At 39.9% G+C, this 22,133-nt stretch overlaps 1 protein-coding gene across 4 annotated transcripts in view; it reads left to right on the top strand.

Moving 5' to 3' along the window:
- The window catches only part of ABCC4 (ATP binding cassette subfamily C member 4 (PEL blood group)), a 149,264-nt gene that overhangs the window by 115,225 nt on the left and 11,906 nt on the right, over window positions 1–22,133 (top strand). For 3 of the 4 annotated variants that reach the window (XM_084506830.1, XM_084506832.1, XM_084506833.1), the window contains 3 exons: window positions 1,121–1,210; window positions 1,663–1,835; window positions 8,843–8,948. In XM_084506830.1, the coding sequence (XP_084362956.1) occupies window positions 1,121–1,210; window positions 1,663–1,835; window positions 8,843–8,948 (369 nt within the window). Of the gene's footprint in view, window positions 1–1,120; window positions 1,211–1,662; window positions 1,836–8,842; window positions 8,949–10,827; window positions 10,987–22,133 lie in introns of those variants that run through there. The other variant, XM_084506831.1, reaches the window with a different exon arrangement.

Below are 22,133 nucleotides of genomic sequence, written 5' to 3'. Positions count from 1 at the left end.
CTTGGAGTAAGCTGAAATTACCAAATACAACTTTAAACATTCTTTAGGAGAAAAAAAAAAAAAAAAAAAAGCAAAAGATTTCTGCAATTTAAACGAGACTCTGATAACATTTTTTCCATTTATCATTAGTACTGGTACAGCTTTTGGTTTGTTGTTGTCTTTGCGTAGCATAAAGAGGAGTTCTGTTTTGTCAGTGCACAACTCTCTGGTCTGTCAAATCCCCTTAGTGAGTACTGACCTGATGCTTAGGGAAGGCTGGACCAAAAGCCATCTTCCCACTTCTCAAATAGTACATTTTTCAGTGTGCATTGATTTCTGCCAGTTTACTATCTGTTACTGGTCTGAATGAGAACAGTGGCTGCTTCGACCACAGGTAAAGCCACACTGGTACCTGAACTGGGTGACCGTACTGATTTGACTCCTTAGTTTATTTTGAATTAGCCCAGGAATACTCCAGATCTCGATAAGCTTGGTATAATGCTGAAGCCATATAGATGAACTTATGCGTGAGTGTAAGATACACATTTACACGTGTAGATTTAAACATTGCACGGAAATGGTGAAATCTGTTTCTTTTAGGCTCTGCTGGTAAAATTGAAGGGGGTTTATGGTATGAAATTAGGAGTTAAAAAAAAAAAAAGGAAAATGAAAATGGCACTGGGAGCAAGTGAATTCCTCTCCTGTTTTATTTAGTGTAAACATAAATTTTCAAAACTGCCCAAACATAATTTAGGAGTGTGACCCCATTGACAGCAGCAGTTTCTGGTTCTCATTAACAATACCAGGATAGCAGTGATTGCATGTGAGTATATATATAGCTTGTGGCATCAAAACAGTGGGATGTAAATGCCCATTTGAGTACCGACATAACTGTGTGCTGTCATCTGCAAATAGACCTGCCCTGTTTGGGAAATCAGCTCCACACAGAGTGGCCAGACACTTGTCTCCCCCCCCTCTCTTTTCAGTGTGCTAAATACTCTTCTGCATTTCATAAAAGATAGCTTGTTGTAGGATGTTTCTATGTTACTGTTGATATAGGTTAGTTCTGATTATTATTAGCTAACCTATTGTGATCTAAAACCTGTGTTTATAACAGAATGCTAATTTTGTTGGGTTTTAGGAGCCTGTTTTATTCACTGGAACTATGAGGAAAAACTTAGACCCTTTCAATGAATACACTGACGAGGATCTGTGGAATGCCTTGGAAGAGGTGACTTACTAAGTCTATATTTACAAGCCAAGTAACACCATTATGCTTGTGTGCATTGGGTTTTAGATGTTTTCATGAGGTTTGTTACGGGCATAGCTGTTGATGGAAAAAAGCAGAGCGTTGTGTGAGTGTTTGTGCATGTGTGTGTTTGTGCATGTGTGTGTAGACATGCATATTGTTATATAAGTCTTTTATGAAAAAATTATCCCTTGGGATGATGTTTTGGTTACGTTTTGATTCATATCTTAGTTTTAATGAACATTAATAGATTCTTAACAATATGCTTTTTTAGAATTCTAATAACTGACACACTGTAATCCAACTTGGCACTTAGTCATTTTGTGTCAGAATATAAAAGGCAAACCTTGCATAGTTATTGTTGTGTCATCAAACGTACAATAGCTGATTTAAAAGGGAGTTACTCATCCTACAGTATGTTGACATGTCAACAGGTGCAACTGAAGGAGGTTGTGGAAGATCTGCCTAATAAAATGGAGACACAGCTGGCAGAATCTGGGTCTAATTTTAGTGTTGGTCAGAGACAGCTGGTATGTCTTGCCAGAGCGGTTCTAAAAAAAAATCGGATCCTTATCATTGATGAAGCAACAGCGAATGTGGACCCAAGGTAAAAACAAAATGTCATGTTAAGATGAGCTGTTTTTCTTCGGTATGATCACCTGTGCTGTAGAGATGAACTTAAATACTTTGTGTTTCTTGTCGTTTGTATTGCTGTTCTATGTTTTCCACAATCCTATCATAACTGTCTGTTCATATTGAGATGGCTCAGCTTCAGGCCCAGAACAGATGATATAAGCTGGATATGTGCCCAGAATATCCCTGATTTCAGTGTGGAATAGGAAGATTAATATTCCAAATGGATCTGTCCCGCAGCCATCAACAAGAACTTCCCTGGAAATGCAGATCAGTAACATCAGAACAGCCATGAAACTAAGCTGGGTTCTGTTGATTACAGGAAGAAATGTCTCTGCAAAAATAATTAATAATAATAATAATAAAAAAAATCTTCCTCTCTCTTCCACCCCCCAAAAAAAGGCAAAATCAGAAGGGTAACAAGCGGTTGTAGGCAAAACCCTTATGGTTGTGAGGTGCTGTCCCTTCAGATGGCTCAGATACCAATGTAGATAAAGTAAGGGGAAAAAGGTAAGCTATTCTAAAGACCACAGCAATTGCAAAACAGATTTGGAGGTGTTTAAAGCTAGAGGAGGAGCTCGTTTATCACTCATTATTTTGTCTTGTATAACTCAGACCAGCAGAACTTTCCTGAATTCGTTCTTGTTTGAACTCGAGTGTACTTCTAGAAGAACATCCAACCTCAATAGAAAAAATTTTCAATGACAACCCTTGTTAAATTGTTCCAATAGTGAAGTACCCCCACTGTTAATTTTTGAAACATTTGAAACGCTGGTGGAAATATTTTGGAAACAATACTGCAAACGTACTGCATCAATTAGCCTGAGCTGAATATATAGTTCCAACAAACTATGGCTTGAGGGAAAACTCAAAGTCCAAAAAGGACAATAACACAGCAAGTCTCTCAAACAGATGCATTAAGGATTTTGTATGTCATCTGGGCGTGACTCATTTTTATAACATCTTCTTGGGGGAGAAGTGGTGCCACTAGGGTAGCTTTGCAGTTCAGCTCACAGTGTATTTCTGAAACCTTTAGAGCAATGTTTTCCCTTCCCAGAGGTTCCTTTTTTTTTTTTTTTTTTCTTTTTTGACTATTAGTATATTTTTGTGTAAGCACTGATAGATTAGTGTGATTAATCTGTGATTAATCATAGCTGTGGAAATTTAATACCATCTTACTCATCCTCCCTATTTTGGCATCTAACGTGTGTGTTCTCAACTTGCACTATCCATTTAATTGATCTTGATTAATGTGCGCTGCAATATATATTATAATAAGGTAAATGTTTGTTTGTATCAACTCTAGGCATAACAATAAAAATAATAACTTGGAACTTCTCCTTTGAATTCAGTTTGCATTACAGTCATTATTACCTTTTCCTTAATGTGTTGCTAAAACTAGAGCAAAGTATTTTTCAGCTGTGCAATCTGATAGGACGTTCATCAGGAAATGCTGATGTGTGTTGCTTAACTGAGCAGTTAGGGAGGCATTTTTGGCATGTAAAGAAAACCTCCTCCTCTTCTGATGCACAACCCCCATACCTGGCACCCTTGTCTCTAGCCTGGCGGCAAGCACACATCGTATCAAGCACCTGGGATAGGAAACCATGGGGAGCTGCCGCCGGCTCTGGAGATTATTATTCCTTTTTCTGTTGTTCTGGCTCTTGATCTCTTTACCTCAACCGCTGCTGCAACCATGTCCCTCCTTCAATTCAACCTGGAAGCAAATGTGAGAAGCCAGGGTTTGAGGGTGGGAGGAGGAGAGGGATGGGTGAGATGCCACGAGGCAGTGGATATGACATTTCCCTGGGCTGAGGGACTCTTCACCATGGTTCTCCCTCTTGGCTAGGCCATTCTTGTTTGCTGTTGAGTGAAGCCGAGCAAATGAATAAAGGGAAGGAATTTGGAGTGTATCTTTCTCCCTCCTGTCTATGTCTTCCAGCTCCCATAAGTACCCCTATTACCTCCTCATAGCGACTGGCTGCTCTGCATGCTGCAGGGGTGTCGGTGCTGTTCACAGGGAGAGGAGGAGCCTGCCATAAAGAAGGTTCTCCTAAGTCAGACTGCCCGCATGTTGTATGCGATGACTGACAGGCATTTAATTTGATGTTATCTTTTTGGTCCTGAAGCCAGAATTCTTATCCCTAAGAATGGAATAATTTTATAGCAGTTAAGTGATTCGGGAAAGTTGTGTGAAAGCTGGAGGAGAAGAGCTGAAAAGTCTTTCTGCAGTCTCTTTGGTGATATATTGAAAAAAAATCCCTAGTAACTGAGGCTTTTTCTTTCTTTTCTTCATTTTTTTCTTTTTTCTTTCTTTAATACTAAGGTCAGTGCTCTCTGAGTACAGTAGTATTTATTAACTTGTATTTTTACTACTTGCAGAGGACACAACCTTTTAGGGCCAGACCACCATCACATTTTTACACTGGTTGTTTATTGACTGTGGTTAAAAGCAGTCGCTGCACATGGTTCAGTTCATTAGTCGGTTTAACCTTGTAAGGTTTAACTTTCTGTTGCATCTAATTGGTATCTGTACTCGTTTCTCTTTCGGAGCAGTTATCATCAAGTGTTGCTTTCTCCGAGGCCGCTCAGGAATAGCGCAGTGAGAGATATGCTTCCAGGACAATCCCAGGAGGACACTAAGCTGAAGATAACGACTTACCCAGTGTTTCTTTCAAGCAGCTCAGTTGCTTCACACTCAGACTGTGTTTATTCTTGCTCTTCAGCCAGTTTTCTTCTTACACAGTCAACTAATTCAGGATATACCAGATCTTGGCTTGCTGTGAAACCTGCTCTTAGATCCCCGATCCGTGGTGCCAGCGGGGCAGCCGTGCCACCATTTTGTGCTTTCTTATTGTGTTGTTCTTTGTAATGGGGAGCATCGTGGTTCCCATTTTCATATTATCAGATTCGGGTTGAGCTTTTGTCATCCAGCAGCCCTGGTTTGGTATTCAGGTTGTATCTTTGGTTTATAATGTGCCTGAAAGTTTGATCCACTGAAGGGGATGATGGAATCCTTTGGCACTTGCTTGGCCGCTTTATCAGCATGGGTTGGCAACCCAAAGGCGCGTACAATCTGTGGCCATCAAAAAAGGACAGAAATTCTGCTTCCTTTGGCACTTTTCTGCAGGGTGGACAGCTCTAACTGGCATATAATATAGTCTCTGCACCCGTCAGTGCTTCATTCTACATGCAGTCCCATTTCATAGTTAGTCTGAGATTTTCACGCCTTTCCTACCTTCTCTCCAAGGTTCTCTGGAGGTCACTGACAGTGCTTCTGCCTAAAAACTATACTTTAAGATCTACCACTAACCTTAGAGAGGGTCTGGTCTGGGTCTGCCGGTGGAGAGAGCTACGTGAGATTTCATACTGTGATATTTGAGGATTGAGCTGTATTGTCTTTCTGTGATTATAGTCCCATTTGAGAACATTTGTCACATCCACAATACGACCAGAGGGATAAGTTTATGTTCAAGAAATATTTATTTAAGACAATAGGTTGATAGTATCTATAAAAGAATGAGAAATGTTTTCTATTGTAAATGCAGGGAGGGATGGTGCTGTAAGGAATGCATGTGTTAAAGGCAGGTATAATAAATGAATACAGGGAACAGAGATGTTCAAGGATTATGCATTCTCCTGAGATAACAGTGGGAATAACCTGAGAGTTGAAAATTGTTTTGAGCTCTTTTAAAAGTTATTTTCAAAATTCCTGAGCAAGCTACAATTCTCTGTGCTCCTCAGTAGCTCTGCAGGAAACCTCACCTTGAGCTTGACTATAGGGAAAGAAAAAGGTTTTCTTTACATTATTCCAGGTCGTATTGAAGCTTTTGTTTCCATTTTTCTATTCAGTGTAGACTATCTCTAACCATTGCAGAGAATGCATCCTGCTGTCTCTGTAAGCCTCTTCCCTACTGAGTGTTATCATGTGTGGCCCTGATTTGCTCAGTCGAAATAAAGAGTAGCCAGGTCATTGAGGTAGCGCTGAGAAGACAGCAAAAAATATATGTGTGCGTTAACAATGGGGTGAAAGCACCGGTATTGCTGTGATCTGAACCATGCACACGCTAGGGGAGTGTTAAGGATGCACAGCTTCCTTCCCTTAAGGACACGGTTAACACACGGGGCCAAAGAAACCTGTCCTGACTTCTCCTCCTGTCCCTTTCCCTGATTGCACAGCGGCCTTGGTTCAAAAGCAGAAGTTGTGAAATGTGTTCTCTGGTTGCAGAATCACACGGGATGGTTGAGGCTGGAAGGCACCTCTGGAGGCCAGCTGGTCCAACCCCAGCTCAAGCAGGGCCACTTAGAGCAGGCTGCCCAGGACCGCGTCCAGGTGGCTTTTGAAGATCTCCAAGGAGGGAGGTTCTCCTGCCTCTCTGGGTGACCTGCTCAGTGCTCAGTCACCTGCACAGTTGAACAAACAAGTGTTTCCTGATCTGATGGAGCCTCCTGTGTTCCAGTTTGTGCCCCTTGCCTCTTGTCCTGTCAGAGGGCGCCCTGAAAAGAGCCTGGCTCCATCTTATTTGCACACTCCCTTCAGGTATATGCAGATACTGATAGGATCCTGCCCTGAGCCTTCTCTTCTCCAGGCTAAACAGTCCCGTCTCTCTCAGCCAGAGGAGAGATGCTCCAGTCCTTCAATCATCTTTGTGCTCCTTTGCTGACCTGTTAGCAGCATGTCCATGTCTCTCTTGTGCGGGGGAACCCAGAACTTGACTCAGTACTGCAGGTGAGGCCTCACCAGCACTGAACAGAGGAGAGAGAAAGATTTTCCTAAGTCTTTCCTGTCTCTTCTCTTACGAAATAGGAGCATAAAGACCAGGCTATCTCAGACAGAGGCCAGGAGCCTGGTCCTCTCGTTTCCTTAGTGAGTGTTCTTACTAGTAAGCTGGTAGCAGGAGATAGAGAAGATGGGCAAAGGAGCCTGCTAGATTCCAAACCTGTCTGGTGGTCCAGGCTGCACTAGGAATTTAGGCAAAGACTGAATTAATTCCTGTCTGAAGAATCATCTCCAGCTCATGACAGAGTTAAAATGTTTCTATCCCCAGTAAGCTTTCACGGGAGCTCTTACTTAACTGTTTGTCTTCCTTCTCTCTGATGATTTATCCTGTCATCTGCAGTGATCTGTCTTTTCCTCTGTCATGCCGATTGCTTAAGCAGTTTGTAACAGAAGTTCTGATCCGTCCTCAGAAGCACAAAGTTGTGCTTTCTGCTGTGGAAATTTAGAGGTTACTCCATTTCTCCAAGTCATCCTGTTCTTCCAAAGTTACATTTGCCCCTTTTTATTGTTAGTGCCTCCTGACGTAGTGGCAAGAGAACAATTCTTTTTGCTTAACTAACGAGGCAATGTCAAATATTTGTCATGTCCAGACAGATTCACTGTAGAGTACTATTTCTATCTAAAAAGTCATAATTTGTCACAGGAAGACACGCTTTGCTTGCATCTTTGTTCTATTGTATTTGATTTTCTGGTTGCTTTTAACAGTTTGAGGCTTTGCAAGCAGCTGGTTGAAGCTAACATGGCTCCCCGAACATATCAGTTCATGCAAATATATCTCCTTTGTCTTGTTTTAATTTTATGTACAGCATTTTTTATTCTCCAGTCATTATATAAAATTACAATATATTGTTCCAGTAGAAATCTTGGAAATGAGACCCGTGCCTTCATACACCTCAGTTCTAAGCTGCAGCTTCCCTGGTCCCACTAACTCCAGTATATTTTGAGCTGTTTGTGTCTTCCTTTTATCTTGGAAAAAGAATTTTAACTTCTCTATCTGCATTCCCACACTGCCTTTTCCCTCGCTGTTGCCACTCATCGTTTTATTGACGGCTGGTGCACAATATTTGCATAGTCACCTGGCATGTCTTTGTGCCCAGGTTGGGAACTAAGGCTTCCTCTGCACTGTGGGCTGTCAGGTGCCTGTAGAGGGCATTCATCACCTGATGGCTGCCTAATTCAGGTGCTCTAATTCACCTTCCAGCCATTCCTTTCCTCTTTTCATTGATTCTAAAGTGGACTAAGTAGATTTTCAAATTTAAGCCTTACCGTAGTGCTTTAAGTTAGGTGGTGTCAATGCTTCTCCTGTATGTTTAGCTTCTTGAACAATCTCCAGTTTTATCATTGCTGGTCTTTTGCCTTAATACTTGTTTATACAACTAAGGAAAGACACTAAAATATTCTTATCTTTCAGTACAATTATATCTCCTTGTCAGCGTTCTCAGCTTAACTTGTGACATTTTCACATTAACACTGTGCTTCAGTGTCTGTGCTCTAGCTTAATTTTCATTCTTTACAAGCCTAATGTTTCCACCTGATACCCTTCCTTAGGTGGCTAATTCATATAGTAGGGTAAGACTATATGAAACTTAAAAGCTTTTATCCCTTTCCTTGGATTCTGTGGGAGTTATTACTTTGCATTTATGGAGTCTGCCATTCTGTATTCAAGTTCTTGAGCTACTCCAGTTCTAGTTTCATGTACCAACCAGCTCTGCAATTTAATCCCCTTTTGCAGTTGAAATCAAGAACCTTGGTTATGGGCTGTCTCGTGTTCAATTCGTTTGCCATGAAGGATATTTACTTCCACCATCTTTTCTTCATTGCTTGCACAATCTAAACCTTAAAAGAAAATGACAGTTGAATTTTGGTGCAGAAATCTGTAGGAACATCTAACCCTGCTAATAGGAATGTTGCTCCATCTGTAATCAAAGCCTGGGAATTTAGTCTCTTGAAGTGAAACCTATTGCTCTGCTCCCAAGAAGAAGTTCTTTCCTCCTTAACCATTAGTGGATAGATTTTGGAGCCATGCTTCATGATAAGCCTCCAAGTCATGTAATGTAACGAGGGGAAGAAGCACTACCATGACTTCATGAGAACATTTCCTGATATACAGTTCTGTTTGATGAAGTCATAAAACTTGCCTGTCAGTCAGTTATCCATGCAAGCATCTTACTTTTGTCTGCACTACTCTTTCCGTGTTTCAGAACAGATGAGTTCATTCAAAAGACGATCCGTGAAAAGTTTGCTCAGTGCACGGTGCTGACCATTGCACACCGCTTGAACACCATTATTGACAGCGACCGGATTATGGTAAGAGTTAACTGCTTAAACGCTTCTTTTTTCTTTTACTGAAAATGAGTAATTGTATTTATTCAGCTAACTTTTGATCCAGAAATGGGCAGAAGTTTGTTGTGTTTTAGACTTATCCTGCTTACTGTGATTAGCAAATCATAAAACTGTAGAAGTAATGACCTGAAAAGACTGCTTACATTTTCTGGCTCTGTGGTTTCCAACCTGCGAGGCATAAACACGTTGTAGGTAAGGTGCACCACCAGACTTGAGCAAATAAGCTCTGCCAGTAGTAGTGAAGACACACCCAAGTGGCTCTGGATGGAGTCAGCTGGATTCAGTCAGGTTTATTAATTCAGTCTCGGTGGGCTGAGGGAGGCAGTGACAATAGTTAGTGGTGTGGGATGTGTGAGAAGGAAGTGGTAGAGGTTCTGGGGCAGGAGACGTGGTGGTAAGGAGGCAGCAGCTGCCCTGGGGCAAGGGTGGTGGTGGAAGAAGTGGAACTAGACTGGTGAGGTAATGAACATGGCCAGCTTTCTAAAGCAAGGTTCAAACAGAAAAGATGAAGCAGTACCAATCCAGCAGCCTCTGCCATCTTTGTTCCCAACAGGGCAGTGATACACTGTGCCACTGTGAAATACTCTCTCTGCCATCATCCCTGCCCCATAATGTATTGTGCACATGTAGAAAATAAAAAATCCTTGCTGATTATTTTCATATAGGCAATGGTCTTTCATAGGCTCTCAGGAATCAGGCAGGTTTGTGTCCTTGAAATGATGTGCAGTCTGCATTTTTGCAATTTTCTGCGCTAGGACCAGGAGCCCATTGGAAACGTTTTCCTCACAGTCAGTTAATGAAGTGACTGACGTAGTGGGCAAAGCATGTTCATGAGTGCAACTCAAATTTAGTTGTGCTTCAAGCAGACATTACTCTTATCCTCTCAATGCTAACCCTAAAATATTTATGAAGCTTTTGTTATGTTAAAATGAAGCTTGTTAATTCTTTCAGTGCCGTGTTTTTTTTGTCGTTGTTGTTGTTTTTTTTTAATTGGATGCCCAAAACATCTTAAAATCTGTGATTGAGGTACAATGGTTGCCCGAAGTATGCAAAATGAAACAGTTGGATCTGCTGAGGTGAGTGGTGTTCTGAAGAACAGAATAGAGCAGATCGTGAACCGAGTGATCGTAGTTTACGTACAAAGAGAGAAACCAGCAGAACTGCCATAATAAGTTGTATAATTGCAAGCATTTAAGGTATAATAAATAAATATTTTCTTCACTGGTGAATACCTCCCCACAAGTCTAATGGGTATGTTGGTGTTCTCTACAACTAAAGTGAACAAAAGACTTGTGAGGAAACAACTGTGACCTAATTAATGGCTGTGTGTGTTTGTTAGCTGTCCAAAGGGATTTCTGTGGGTTTTGGTTCATTAACTACAATTAACATGTTATGCACAGAGTACTCTTTCCATGAAGATGTTTTCTTAGTATTACCTTTAAAATCATGCAGTTCAGATGAAAACTGGATGTTCTTGTGTACTGTTTTTGCTAAAATCATTTGAATATGACATGAAATTTGGAAATCACTCTTCTCAAACTGTTCAGTATTATTGCCAATGGTGTAACTACTCTGTTGTACTTTTAGAGACAGTGTCTTATTTTTAACCTTATGTTTTTTCAGTTTAGCCACTATTAAGATTCCTACTTTCTTAAAAGTCCATTTATGTTCATACATTGTCTAATACAGTCTTTATGGAATGGCTTTGATCTCTTTAAAGTCCATTAAAGAAGAGATTTCATGAAAGTATACCTTAAGAGTCCACAGCCATTAGTAACTTAAATATTTTTCATCTTTTTACATTGCTTTATTTTGATCTTCTTACAGATTTCTGTAATTTTAGGGTGAGGGGAGAGTGAGAAGCATTAGGCAGAAAAAAGAAGGAAACTGGCATGTTGACCCATTAACAAGCTGGTTTTCTCGACATCCTTATTCAGAGGTACTGATTCTGCTTCCAAACAAATCAGAAATATTACAGCATGTTTAGAATGATCAGAGTTGTGGCAGGTGTGCTTTTGTTACACTTTTTAATTACTTGGCTTACTCAGGCATGTAACTCCTAGTGGAAATAAACAGAATTTTGGAAGAGTAAGAAAAGTGTGTGTTAAAAATACAAAGAACAAGAATATTCCTCTAGAGAACAAACAATTAATGAGTGCTATTAACAATAAAAACAGTATTCATGGAAAAATAATCATTTACTTAAATACCAGGAAAATTGAGAAGACTCGGCTAAAAAAGCTGCGTATTTTAAAATTTGGTCTCTCGAAATTACAATGTGTTTTAGTAATTCACGAAATTAACTTTGTGCAGTAAAAATGCACAAACTGCAGTGCATTGTTCTTCCACTATCATGTATTATTATTAAAACTTTTGGGTTTGTTTCTTCTTCAACTGAGACTTCTAGATGTAATAATGCCTTCATTTGTGAGCCATCCCAAATCTCTGATATTGGCTGTCCTGGTAAGTTGGATAGAAAATGAGTGAAGAACAACAAAAATGGAACCTCATAGTTGGAATATTAACATATTAATATTGTCTTTTGACAAACAATGAATGAACTTATTTGTCATATAAATTTGGAGCAGACCTATTCAGCTTTCTTGACTTGGTCACAAGTCCAAGCCCATTCCTGAACAAGTGTACGTAACCTGGGCACAAACTAGGATTTCCCTCCCTCCCTCCCCGCTGAATCAGTAAGATTTGGAATGGACCACAGGAGGTCTCTAGTACAATTTCAGATCAGGTTGCTCAGGGCTTTATCCAGTTGGGTCTTGAAAACCTCAGAAGGTGGAGATTCCACAGGCTGTCTGGGCAATCTGCCCCAATGCTTGATTATCTGCCATGAAATCTTTTCTTCCTTATATCCAGTTGAACCCTCCCCTCAGTTTATGGCAAATGTTTCTTGTTTCCCCACTGTACATCTCACTAAAGAGCCTGGCTCTATCTTCTGAGTGGCTTTGTTGTAGGTATGGGAAGATTTCTGTTCGCTCCCCTGAAGTCATCTGTTCTCAGGGATGAACAAACTGTCTCTGTCAGCCTCTTCTCACAGGGCAAGTGCGCCAGTGCCCTGACCACCCTGGTGACCCTGTTTCAAACTCACACCAATTTGCCTTCATCTTTCTTGTTTTAGGGGAAAGAGGGTGTGAATACGCTGTTGATACCCCTGGCACACCGGTTGACTTTTGTTCAGCCTGCATCTCTCAGGACCCCAGCTCCTTTTCATCTGAGCTGTCGCCCAGGCACTTACTGGTATTGCTAAGAGGGGGGTTAGTCCATTCCAGATTCAGGTCTTTGAATGTCCTTTTCAGGACATTCATCTGACCTGTTTCAATGTCCTGAAGTTCCTGGTGACCTATTCTTTTAGCCTGTCTACATCTGGATCCCCTTGGTTGTCATCCCTGCCTTAAGCATATTGACTGCAGTCCTCAGTTTGACGTTGTCCACATGCTTTTGATGTGATTTGATTTAATTGCTGGTTAAAGCAGAACTTTCCAAAAAGAAAACGTTCATCGTTAGGGTTAATTTAAACCTTAAAAAAAAAAAAAAAAAAAAAGAGAGAGAACAGAAAATAATTTTTCGAAAGTCATGAGAAAATGTCAAGTTGGATGAGTATGGAAATAGGAACTGAACGTGAACTGTTGCATGTCTGCTCACACCCATTGTAATAACCGGTTCTATTTTAGAAGAGAAGAAAGCCTACTGGAATAGGAAAAAAAAGGAAGAACAGAATACGTTTTATACAACTGTAGACAAATCTGGCCTCGGGAGTTGTTTTAATTCTCGTTTGTTCCATTCCCAAAACCATACCTCTGGTTTCATAATCCAGGTCACGCCTTAAGAGTATTTCCATTATATCTGTCTCAGTGATAAATACATTTTATCAGAACTTCAAACGCATAAAATCATTGAGGGAAGAGCTGTATTGTGTAATGTGATACTCTCTAACCCAATCACCTCAATGAGTAATACTACATTGCACTTGCATGGGACCTTTCATCTGGAAATTGTAACGCTCTTTACAAACATTAATTAATTAAACTTCAAACACCTGGGTGAGATAGGGAAGTATCCATACAATCTTTGGAACCAAAGTTGGAAAGACTTGTTAAGTCAGGCCATCAAATAATGCTACCATAAAATTATAATCCAGTGGTTTTCGAACTTCTTTTTTTTTTTTTTTTCTCTCCCGTGCTCCTCATAGGACATTTTCTCACTCTTTTTTCCTCATTTGTTTGAGAACCCAAGTTGTTTCTCCTCCCATCAGGTGCTTGCAGCATCCCATTGTAGCCCTTTGGCACAGGCAGACACCCTTCTCCCTGGCAGAGGAGAAGCACCACAGTTGCCTCTCGTTATGAAGGCAAATCCTGGCAAAAGTTCAGTTCAGGCTTGCTCCACTAGCCCCTCATTCCACGTGGCTTCCCCACCACCACAACAGCTGCTTCCTTGTCCTTTCCTCACCTTAGAGGGCGAGGGCCTTTTACCTAAATTGCATCTGCAGCTCAGTGAACCCAGCCAGGAGTAGCCTGGGGCAGCTGGGAGGCACCACTCCCAAGACTTCCAGTGGGATCTCGTAAAATCCCCATCATCCATTCCTCCCCCTCTTCTCTGCTTCCTTCTTCAGGTTGAGAAATACTTTTTAGAAACTGTATTTTTAGAGATGGGAGGGGGAAAGTCGAGGCATACAGAAATTGAGGCTCACTCGGGGCCGTACTGAATGCATCTGCCAAGAGTCTCATGTGGTTGTTTGCCCTATATACCATCCTGTGGCCTTTCTATAGGAAAGTCTCAAAGTAGCCAGAACTTGTGCATTTCCCAATGACAAGGATGTTTTCTCCACAGAGATTTTTCATATCAGTGTAATGCTTCTTTGAAATGGAAACTCTTTATGCAAGCAGAACTTGATCTAGTAATTAAAAACTCATTCAAATTGGAAGTTTTTGAGGAAGAGAACCATGGGAAGAGATTTGATTTATTTATGGGAAAACCTGTTGTGGTTGCATACTGAAATGACTAATATTCAGGATAACAGTACAATGTGCTTCACAGCCAGGCTTGAGGAGTTTTTTTGTTTTTTTTTGGTTGATGGAAATTTACTTCCCACATCTCCCTGGTACACCTCCCTCATTCAGGTGTTCCCATTTTTCTGACATTACATTGCATTTACCATGGTGGAACATCTGAGCCTCATAAATCAGGCACTGTGGATAAAACATACACTGTGGACATCTAACTGCAGCAGGGCACATCAGTCCATTGAAATCACGCTCAAACACCTTGAAAGGAAAGGGGAAACTGCAGGGACATCTGGGCAGTTTGCAGAGTGACAGGGGAGTCACCCACAGCTAGACACAACTCTGTGCAGCCGACAAGAGAGAATAAGCTTGGGGGAGCCTGAATCTGCAGCCCAGGTAGAAGCAGAGCTCTTGAAGGAGGGCAAGAGCCCCAGCCACCCTACTGACAACCTTCATGTGAACTTTTCTCCAGTGGCCCATCTTCAGATGGGCATGTGGAGAATGTAGAAAGGTGCTGGTGTTAGACTAAAATTGATATTACTGAGTGAAAGCTATAAATGCCGTGCTCTGTTGGCTCTTCTCTTGGTGGCTTTTTTGCTGCTTGTTTAAATATCAACACTGGAAAATGGATATGCTTTACAGCAAATCTTTGACATTATCTTAAGGGGATTATGTAAGTTACAAGATACAGAAATTTGTAGTCCCAGCTGTAGAGCAGTTCTTTGTGAAAATTTTGTGTTATGATTAATGTTGATGTTCTCATCCTAAGTATGTGTATGTAGGGTTTCCGTCGGCAGAGAGCTGACTGCTGTCACATACAGACCCTCAAATGGATAAAATGTCTAAGGCGAGCCAATGGACAAGACCACAGGTATTCCTGGAGCCTCAGATGGTTAAACATGACACTTTCTGAAAAGCAGGAAAAATTAGAGGTAGATTCAGAGCTGTTGTTCAGTCCCTCAGAATTCTGGAGTAGGAGATCTGGAAGTGTATTAAATTGATAGACTTTTTGTGCCCAGAAGCTGAAAGGGGTTTTGACCTTATATGAGCCCAGTATCCTGAGTCTGGTAAAATATTAGTGGATATTATTTTTGTGCTATTGAAGTCTGTTCTGTTAAAGGAATACACGGAAGCTTCATGGATTACAGTATCTTGAATGGAACAAAAATTTTCAAAACTAGGAATCAAATCTCTGAAGATACTTAGGTACCAAATTCTTCACTGAAACCATAAAGTGCCTGTGGGTCTGAATCCAGGAACCCACGGTAAAGTCGCTACATTCACATTTGTGCACCTGTCCTCATTATTCAAAGGGAACAAACACTAACAAAACTCCTTTTCGGACTGAGTCTCTGTCTTGAGAGGCTCAAATACAGACTAAGGAATATTAGAACTAAATGTTTGTGCTTTTTTATTATTATTCAACCTAAGAAAAATCCCAGCAGTGGTGCGGGACCAAAGTCTTCTGAGTTAAGGGATATGTGACAATAAGAATATGAAGGATAGTCATGGAAGGGGACTGGTGTGGAGCAGAAGATTGGAGTTAATGATGCTAGCTGAGATGCTTTGCACAGGGATAGGGAAAGAATACTTGGTCTAGGATAAATGAAGATCAGTATCCTACAAAACAGTGTTTTGTATCTATGTATTCTGTAAGGTGACAGATAAATTGGATGTCCAGGTTTTCAAAAAGAGCAAATGTGATAATTTAGGAAAGGTCTCACCACTTCACTGTGAGGGCTGGTGAAATATTTTAGGGACACTTCTGAGAGAATGAGAGAAGTTCCAGTGGACCCTGGATGTGAGTAATATCAACGTATTAGCTATTGACTGTGTTGACCCATCTGTACAGCTGATGGAGAGCAAAGGCTGTGGGAACCTTTGGTTTCTCCTTTCATTTGGTAACTCAAGACTTGCAGAGTTTCTGGAAGAGCTGAGCAATAGCAAGTGATTTTTCAGAAATAATCAGTTTTGGTTTTAATCTGAACAGAGCCCATTCCCACGGTTCTCAGATCCTCTGAAACTGGGTTGATATTTAGCAAACCGGAAGAGAAAAAACAGATCCATCCATGTTCTTGCTTGGAATTGAATAATTCAGTTCAGCAAATATCAACAGTGAACGCCTTATTTTCAAACCTGAGTAATTTATGCATCTTTACCATTAAAAGAGGATCTCATCTTGATGTTCAGTCCAAGTTTGCATATGATACTTAGTTATGAGCCATGTATGAGCAAGTGTTGTCAACTGAAATAAAGTACATCTGCGATAGCTGTAAATATCACACCTGGCCCAGCTGTCTCTAAAACAAGTCAACATCCCAATGGTCTTGAGAAGGTACTAACATTGTTGATTCTCTTTGACAGTTTGAAGCCACACCTCTCCAAAATGTTGTCATCTTTAAGACAGTTCTTACAAGCTGCTCCCAGTTTCAAGAGGGCTGCCCAACAAGATTCTTCTTTTGCCTAAATAAAACAACTAATTACCGAGGCAGTACTTCAGCTGGGAGCATTCAAATGAAGAGCTGGATTTGAATTACTGCAGGAAGTGAAGCCAATGTTTGATGAACCTTGATCTCTCATTCTGTCAGGCATTTGCCTGTGAATGTATTTCCATCAGTATAAAGACAGGACAGTCAGATCATCTTTCTTTAAAGACAGTGGTAAGGAATGCAGAGCGTACTAGAAATGCTAACACATCTTTAGAGGATGTTGTTTTGCTCTCTCAGAAATACAGTATTGTTGTTTAGAAGCAAATTAGCTCTGGACATGGTAGTGGCTGATGCTTTGAGCAGAGCCTTTCTGATAAGGTAAAAATGTGCATGGCTGCTGAGCCACAAGTTCATTGTCATCAGAAGCTGATAAACCCAGGAGAGATGCCCAGTCATCTGCACCAATATTCCTCAGCCTTTTGAAAACTACAATATCTTTGTTATGTATCTGACTTCCTGTGACCCTCAAAAGCTTTATTAGAGAGTGGGTTTTCTTAAGCAGGAGTATATCTTCTATCACTTCATGGCCATGTTTGAGCCGTTCTGCAATCCAGGTTGAGAAATGTGGCTTTACGGTGTTGGAAGCAGTCATTAGTGATTGACCAAGGAGGAGTTTTGTCAGCATGTAGAGCTGTTGGTAAGAAGTGGCATGAGGTCTCTTCGCCCTCTCTAAGGGAAAGGTTGAACTCGCACTGGTGTTATCAGATGTTTTGAGGTGACTGAACAGCACAGAAAATATTTGCAGTGACTGGTTAACAGGTTTCTTTCCTCCAACAAGATACAGAAGGACTTAATATCAAATTATTATCAGCAGAATAAGACTCATTACTACATACATAATTGATATTTTTTCCCCGCAACATTCCAGTCAGCTTACAGTGGTGTGCAATCTGATGAAGAAAAACAGAAGGGTAGATTTTACGCCTCTGTGAGAAAAGTAAAGATAACTCGTATGTAGAACAATTTACCAGCCAGTGTTACATGCTAAATCTTCTCTAAGTGATAGCTGAAAAATAATTTCAGTTTGAAGTAATACACTGCTTCTGGTTGCAGAACAAGATGTCTGAAATTGCCTTTTCTGTGAGGCAGGGGCACATGTCAAATCTCAGAGACCAGGGGCAGACGATGTTGTTACTGCAAAGTGAAACTCTGCTGAGGTGAAATATTTGGAAAGGCTGAAAAGAATAATTCATATTACAAAGAGGTAAACACCCAAGTGTGCTCTGCTTTGTTAGAGGAAAAAAAAAATAAAGTTGTTCAGAGGAAAAAAAAAAGTATACAATTGATATGATGTGTGAAACATACATTATTTGACATAAATTTTTTCTTGATGTACTTGTAGAGTAACTTGTACCTTTCCTGAAGGATCTTGGGGAATGCTTAAATTTAAAGCTGAAAAGAAAAAAAAAAAAAAAAAAAGCCAAAGCCCCACCACTAAAAAAAATCAGAAAAAAAAAATAGAAAATATTTTAGAAAACAGAAACATAGAAAAAATAATAATAATTAGAAAAAAAATTAAATGGTTCTGGAGTTATATTTTCAGCTTTTTCAATGTTCTTCGATGTTCACAAACCTGTTCAGATAGGTTGATATTTACAAATGCCTCTTCAGAGAAGTATGTACATGTTTCTGATCTGTTTTGACAAACCCTTATGAGACGGAAGAGACGGAACATGCTTGCATCTAACTTAATGCCAACTGGGGCACGGGCTGTTGACTCTTTCCCACAAAGCTGTGTATTGTCTTGGGTAAATATATTTCTTTTAATATGATGTAACCAGAAGCATCTCCTGAATACTCTTCTCTTCCCAGGAGGAAGAGGGTCTTATTGAAGATCATCTTGATGTATGCTCTCTGAGGAAAACATTGTTCAAAGTTGTACTCCTAGCGGAGTTTTGAACTTTAATAATAATTTTGTTGTTTGGTGATGCCTTCTCCAACTCTAAATTAAATCAGATGTATTCCCTAGGAGATAATTTGCTTGAATTATTTTCCTTTTGAATAGGAAATAAAAACATTTATGATCAACTCTTAAATGTCTCATTTTCCCTCTGGCTTTATGGTGAAGATGAACGTGAATAGGAATACTAGTCATTCCTCAATAATAATTGAAATAAATTCCCATGCCCCCCTCCTCTTTGGCTGAACACTTCCAACCTTGGACTTTTTTTTTCTCAGAGTGTTTTATAACTATTGTTCTCTTGGTTTGTCTGCTTTTGTTGCTGAAAGTTAGAAAATGCAGGATTTAAAACTTTCTTTCTTGTGTCTATGGATAGCCATAAGTACATGCTGCTTGTTACAGCACTTTTAAGGGCGCATGCTCTTTTTGTGCCTAATGAAGCACTTTTTACCTATATTAATCTATATTAATCTACACAGATTTTAAATTCCCTTACAAAATGAATGCTTGCTTTTCAAAACCCTGTGCAACATAAGAGTGTAAGCTAGTTGCAGGACTCATCAGTCAGAAAAGGTACTGTCCTCGTTCTGCTGCTTAGGTCTGTGCAGAAACCTGGACTAGCTTTATGAAGTTTTGTCCTCCTTCATTGTCTTGTTCCTCGCTTTTTGTTGTGAAATGGATCTCAGATTTCGTTTTCACTGTTTTGTGTGTGTGTTTTTTTTTTTCTCTGTTGTGCACACACACACGTACACTATTGAATAATAAATGCCAGCATGAAAACAGTCACAGAAGTGTATTGGGCATCTAAACTGATGTGGCCAAGAGAGGAATTCTACGTATGAGTAAAGCTCACTTAAAATAGTATTTAAGCCAAATATTTATGTGCAATGCCTAGGAGATATGTTGTTGGCCTGTATTTGCTTTAACTTTACTTCACTGTTCTTTAATAGCTCAATTACTAAGCCATCTTTCCTCTACCTGCACAGAATTTGTTCAGAGAGGTCATGGTTAATACTTCAAACTCTGAGGTAGCTTAATGGCAATACTGCAAAGTTTGATTTTTGAGGGGTGGACCCAGGCCGAGTGAAGGTAGATAAACAGGCAGGATAGAGAGGAGGCAAAAAACAGGCAACTATTTTGTAGCTGCCAGATCCTATACAAATTTAGTTCGGCAACATTTTTGTGGCATAAGCAAATAGTCCTTCTATGCTAGCTAGATCTATCATAAACAACACATTTAAATGGCTAATACTCTCCTTTCATGTTTGTTTTTACAGGTCAGTCAAATTCAAATAGCTTCTTTTCTGGTTTTCTGCCCCTTCCCTGCCATGTTTTCAGTGCCTCTGTGTTATTCTGTGCCTCCATGTCAAACAAAGTGCTGGTGGAAACTGTCTTGCCTTCTGCAAATCTGTTCAACCAGTCTGTTCAACCCAAATGAAACACTAGATGGAGTGGAATTAGGTGGCATGAGAGGGTTTTGCTCAAGTACAGTATAGCATTTAAGCCCTGTTTCAACACAAAATGTCTTAGTGCTGTTTTAAGGATAATTTGGATAGCTATAATTAAAGATCAGTTTCACCTTCAGCTAGCAGGTGAGTGAATTCCCCTGAATAAGAATCTTCCTCCATGCTCTCTTTTGCGTGGTCACCAGCATCCAACTTTGTAAATTTTGCACTGTTGGAGTTACTCTTTAGTTTGAGAAAATCCTCTTGAAATCATAAGGATCTGAATACAAAGGCAAGAACAGCGCAGCTGAGGTAAAGAGGCTGCCAGTGCAAGACAGTAGAGAACCAGTTTCCATGTGATTGCTTTGGGTTTATGAGATTTCTGTGCTGCTTTTATTTTACTTTGCGCTGCTGAAGTATTTCACAGACGGCTAACCACCACAGGATGATTACGAGGCTATCCTTGGTATACTTTACAAACAGACTGAAAAGTTGAATGATTTGTCCACAATCTCCCCGGCTCTCAGCATCTATGTTAAAGCGTGGCATGAAATCACAGTCTGATTTAAAAAAAAAAAAAAAAAAAAGTCCCATGCTCTTTTGTGTGCTCTCCGTAATGAGTGTGCTGATCTGATTTCAGTAGCTACGAGCTTCTCTGGCTTTCTCTATCAAGTTCCACTGGTACAACTGCCTTGGGATGCATCTGGGTTCGATTCAGTCACATTGCGCAGTGATAAGGGTTACATGCAAGTTGATCAGAAAGTATGTGGCTAGTAAACACCAGATTCCACCTTTCCTGAATGATTAGCTTGCTTTTTGAAGTCCTAATGATTTTAATTTGGCTTGGAGTCAGTGACTAAGAGTATGCAAAGCATTAGCCAAAGCACCTATTTATTTATTTAAATTTTATCAGTACATATTTCTTCAAAGAAGAATACCTATCTCTTTGTCTAAGCCCTTTTTAATAAATATATAAATATTTAACTACCAAGTAAATCCGCTTAAATTCTCTCTATTGTGTCACAGATGGCAGCAGTTAGTAGAAACAGGTTTTTTCCTTAGTTAATATGGTTTACAGAGTATTCCTGGCTTATGAGAGTGATGTTGTCTCTCGGTTTCATTATTTTTTTTCATTTCAGATTTAAAAAAAGTAACAGGGCTTGTTTTCCCTATGCTTGTTCTGTCTATTTTCATAACACAAGTTGTTTTTTATTCCCCAAGAAAGGATATGAATAGCTTAATGATTTGTTTAAAATGTGAATGGAATTCTTCTAGACACAAATGGCGCTAACTATCTGTTCATCTTCTGGACTTGGCTGTTTAAAACTTGTCAAGGAAGAATAAATTTTTCCTTTCTCCCCTCCCAGGTTCTTTGGAGGAGAACGAGTGTCCGTGTTTGTGGTTGTTTCAGATACTTGCAAAATAGAATTCAAATACTGCAGTAATATAAAAAAAAAAAAAAAAAAAAAAAAAAACTCCACTTTTTTATTATATTTCTTTACTGGCGAGGGAGACACCATTTAACGAACATGCCTCTTGGTTTGTTTTTGTTTTTTTGGAAAACAAAACAAAAACAGGGAGTGGTTACATAATCTAGTGCTGAAAAAAAAAATTATTCAAGGAACCAGAAATCCCCTATGATGTGGCAGCCCAATTTAATTATTATATAGAATTGTGTGCGATAGTTGAGCTTATTGCATTGTTAAGGAAGCTGTCTTTAACTCCGACTTACTGTAGTGTATGAAAGCTGGCGATTAAATTTAAATTTACAATGAATCCTTAGTCCTATCCCATTTAATTTGAATGCACTAAGTATACTGGAAAACCTGCATATGCACCAGTGTACCTGTGCAGGTGAAATACTGCATCTGTTGAATATTAAATTACTTTATATTGTGCTGTGCAACATTAACAGTATTTGAATGTTTTCCACTAGCACTTTCTTCAGCTATACACCGAACAGTATGGGAAGTTGCTTACAAGAAAATCACAGTATATGCTGGGTGCTCAAAGATACCAGCTTTTGACAATAGCGAGTAACTTCTTGTAGGTTTCTGGGCATACAGTTTATAAAATTGGATGTAAGTACGCTGTTACTGCTCAGTTGAGTTACTCTACGCTCACATGTGATATACTGAATTAAAGCAGAAGTTAAGCAGTGGGAGTCTTTCCCCTGGTGCTTGGTCCTTGGTGTCAAACAACTCCACAGAGATCTCAGCAGCCTGTGATTTTCGCACTAGTGCAGCCGAATGGATCAGCTCAGCTGCCCTACATCCTATGTTAAGTCTTCAAAGGGGGTC

The sequence above is a fragment of the Aythya ferina genome, assembly GCF_964211825.1.
Source record: "Aythya ferina genome assembly, chromosome: 1".
In the NCBI taxonomy this organism is placed as follows: domain Eukaryota; kingdom Metazoa; phylum Chordata; class Aves; order Anseriformes; family Anatidae; genus Aythya; species Aythya ferina.
This window is presented reverse-complemented; position numbering and strand designations above follow the sequence as displayed.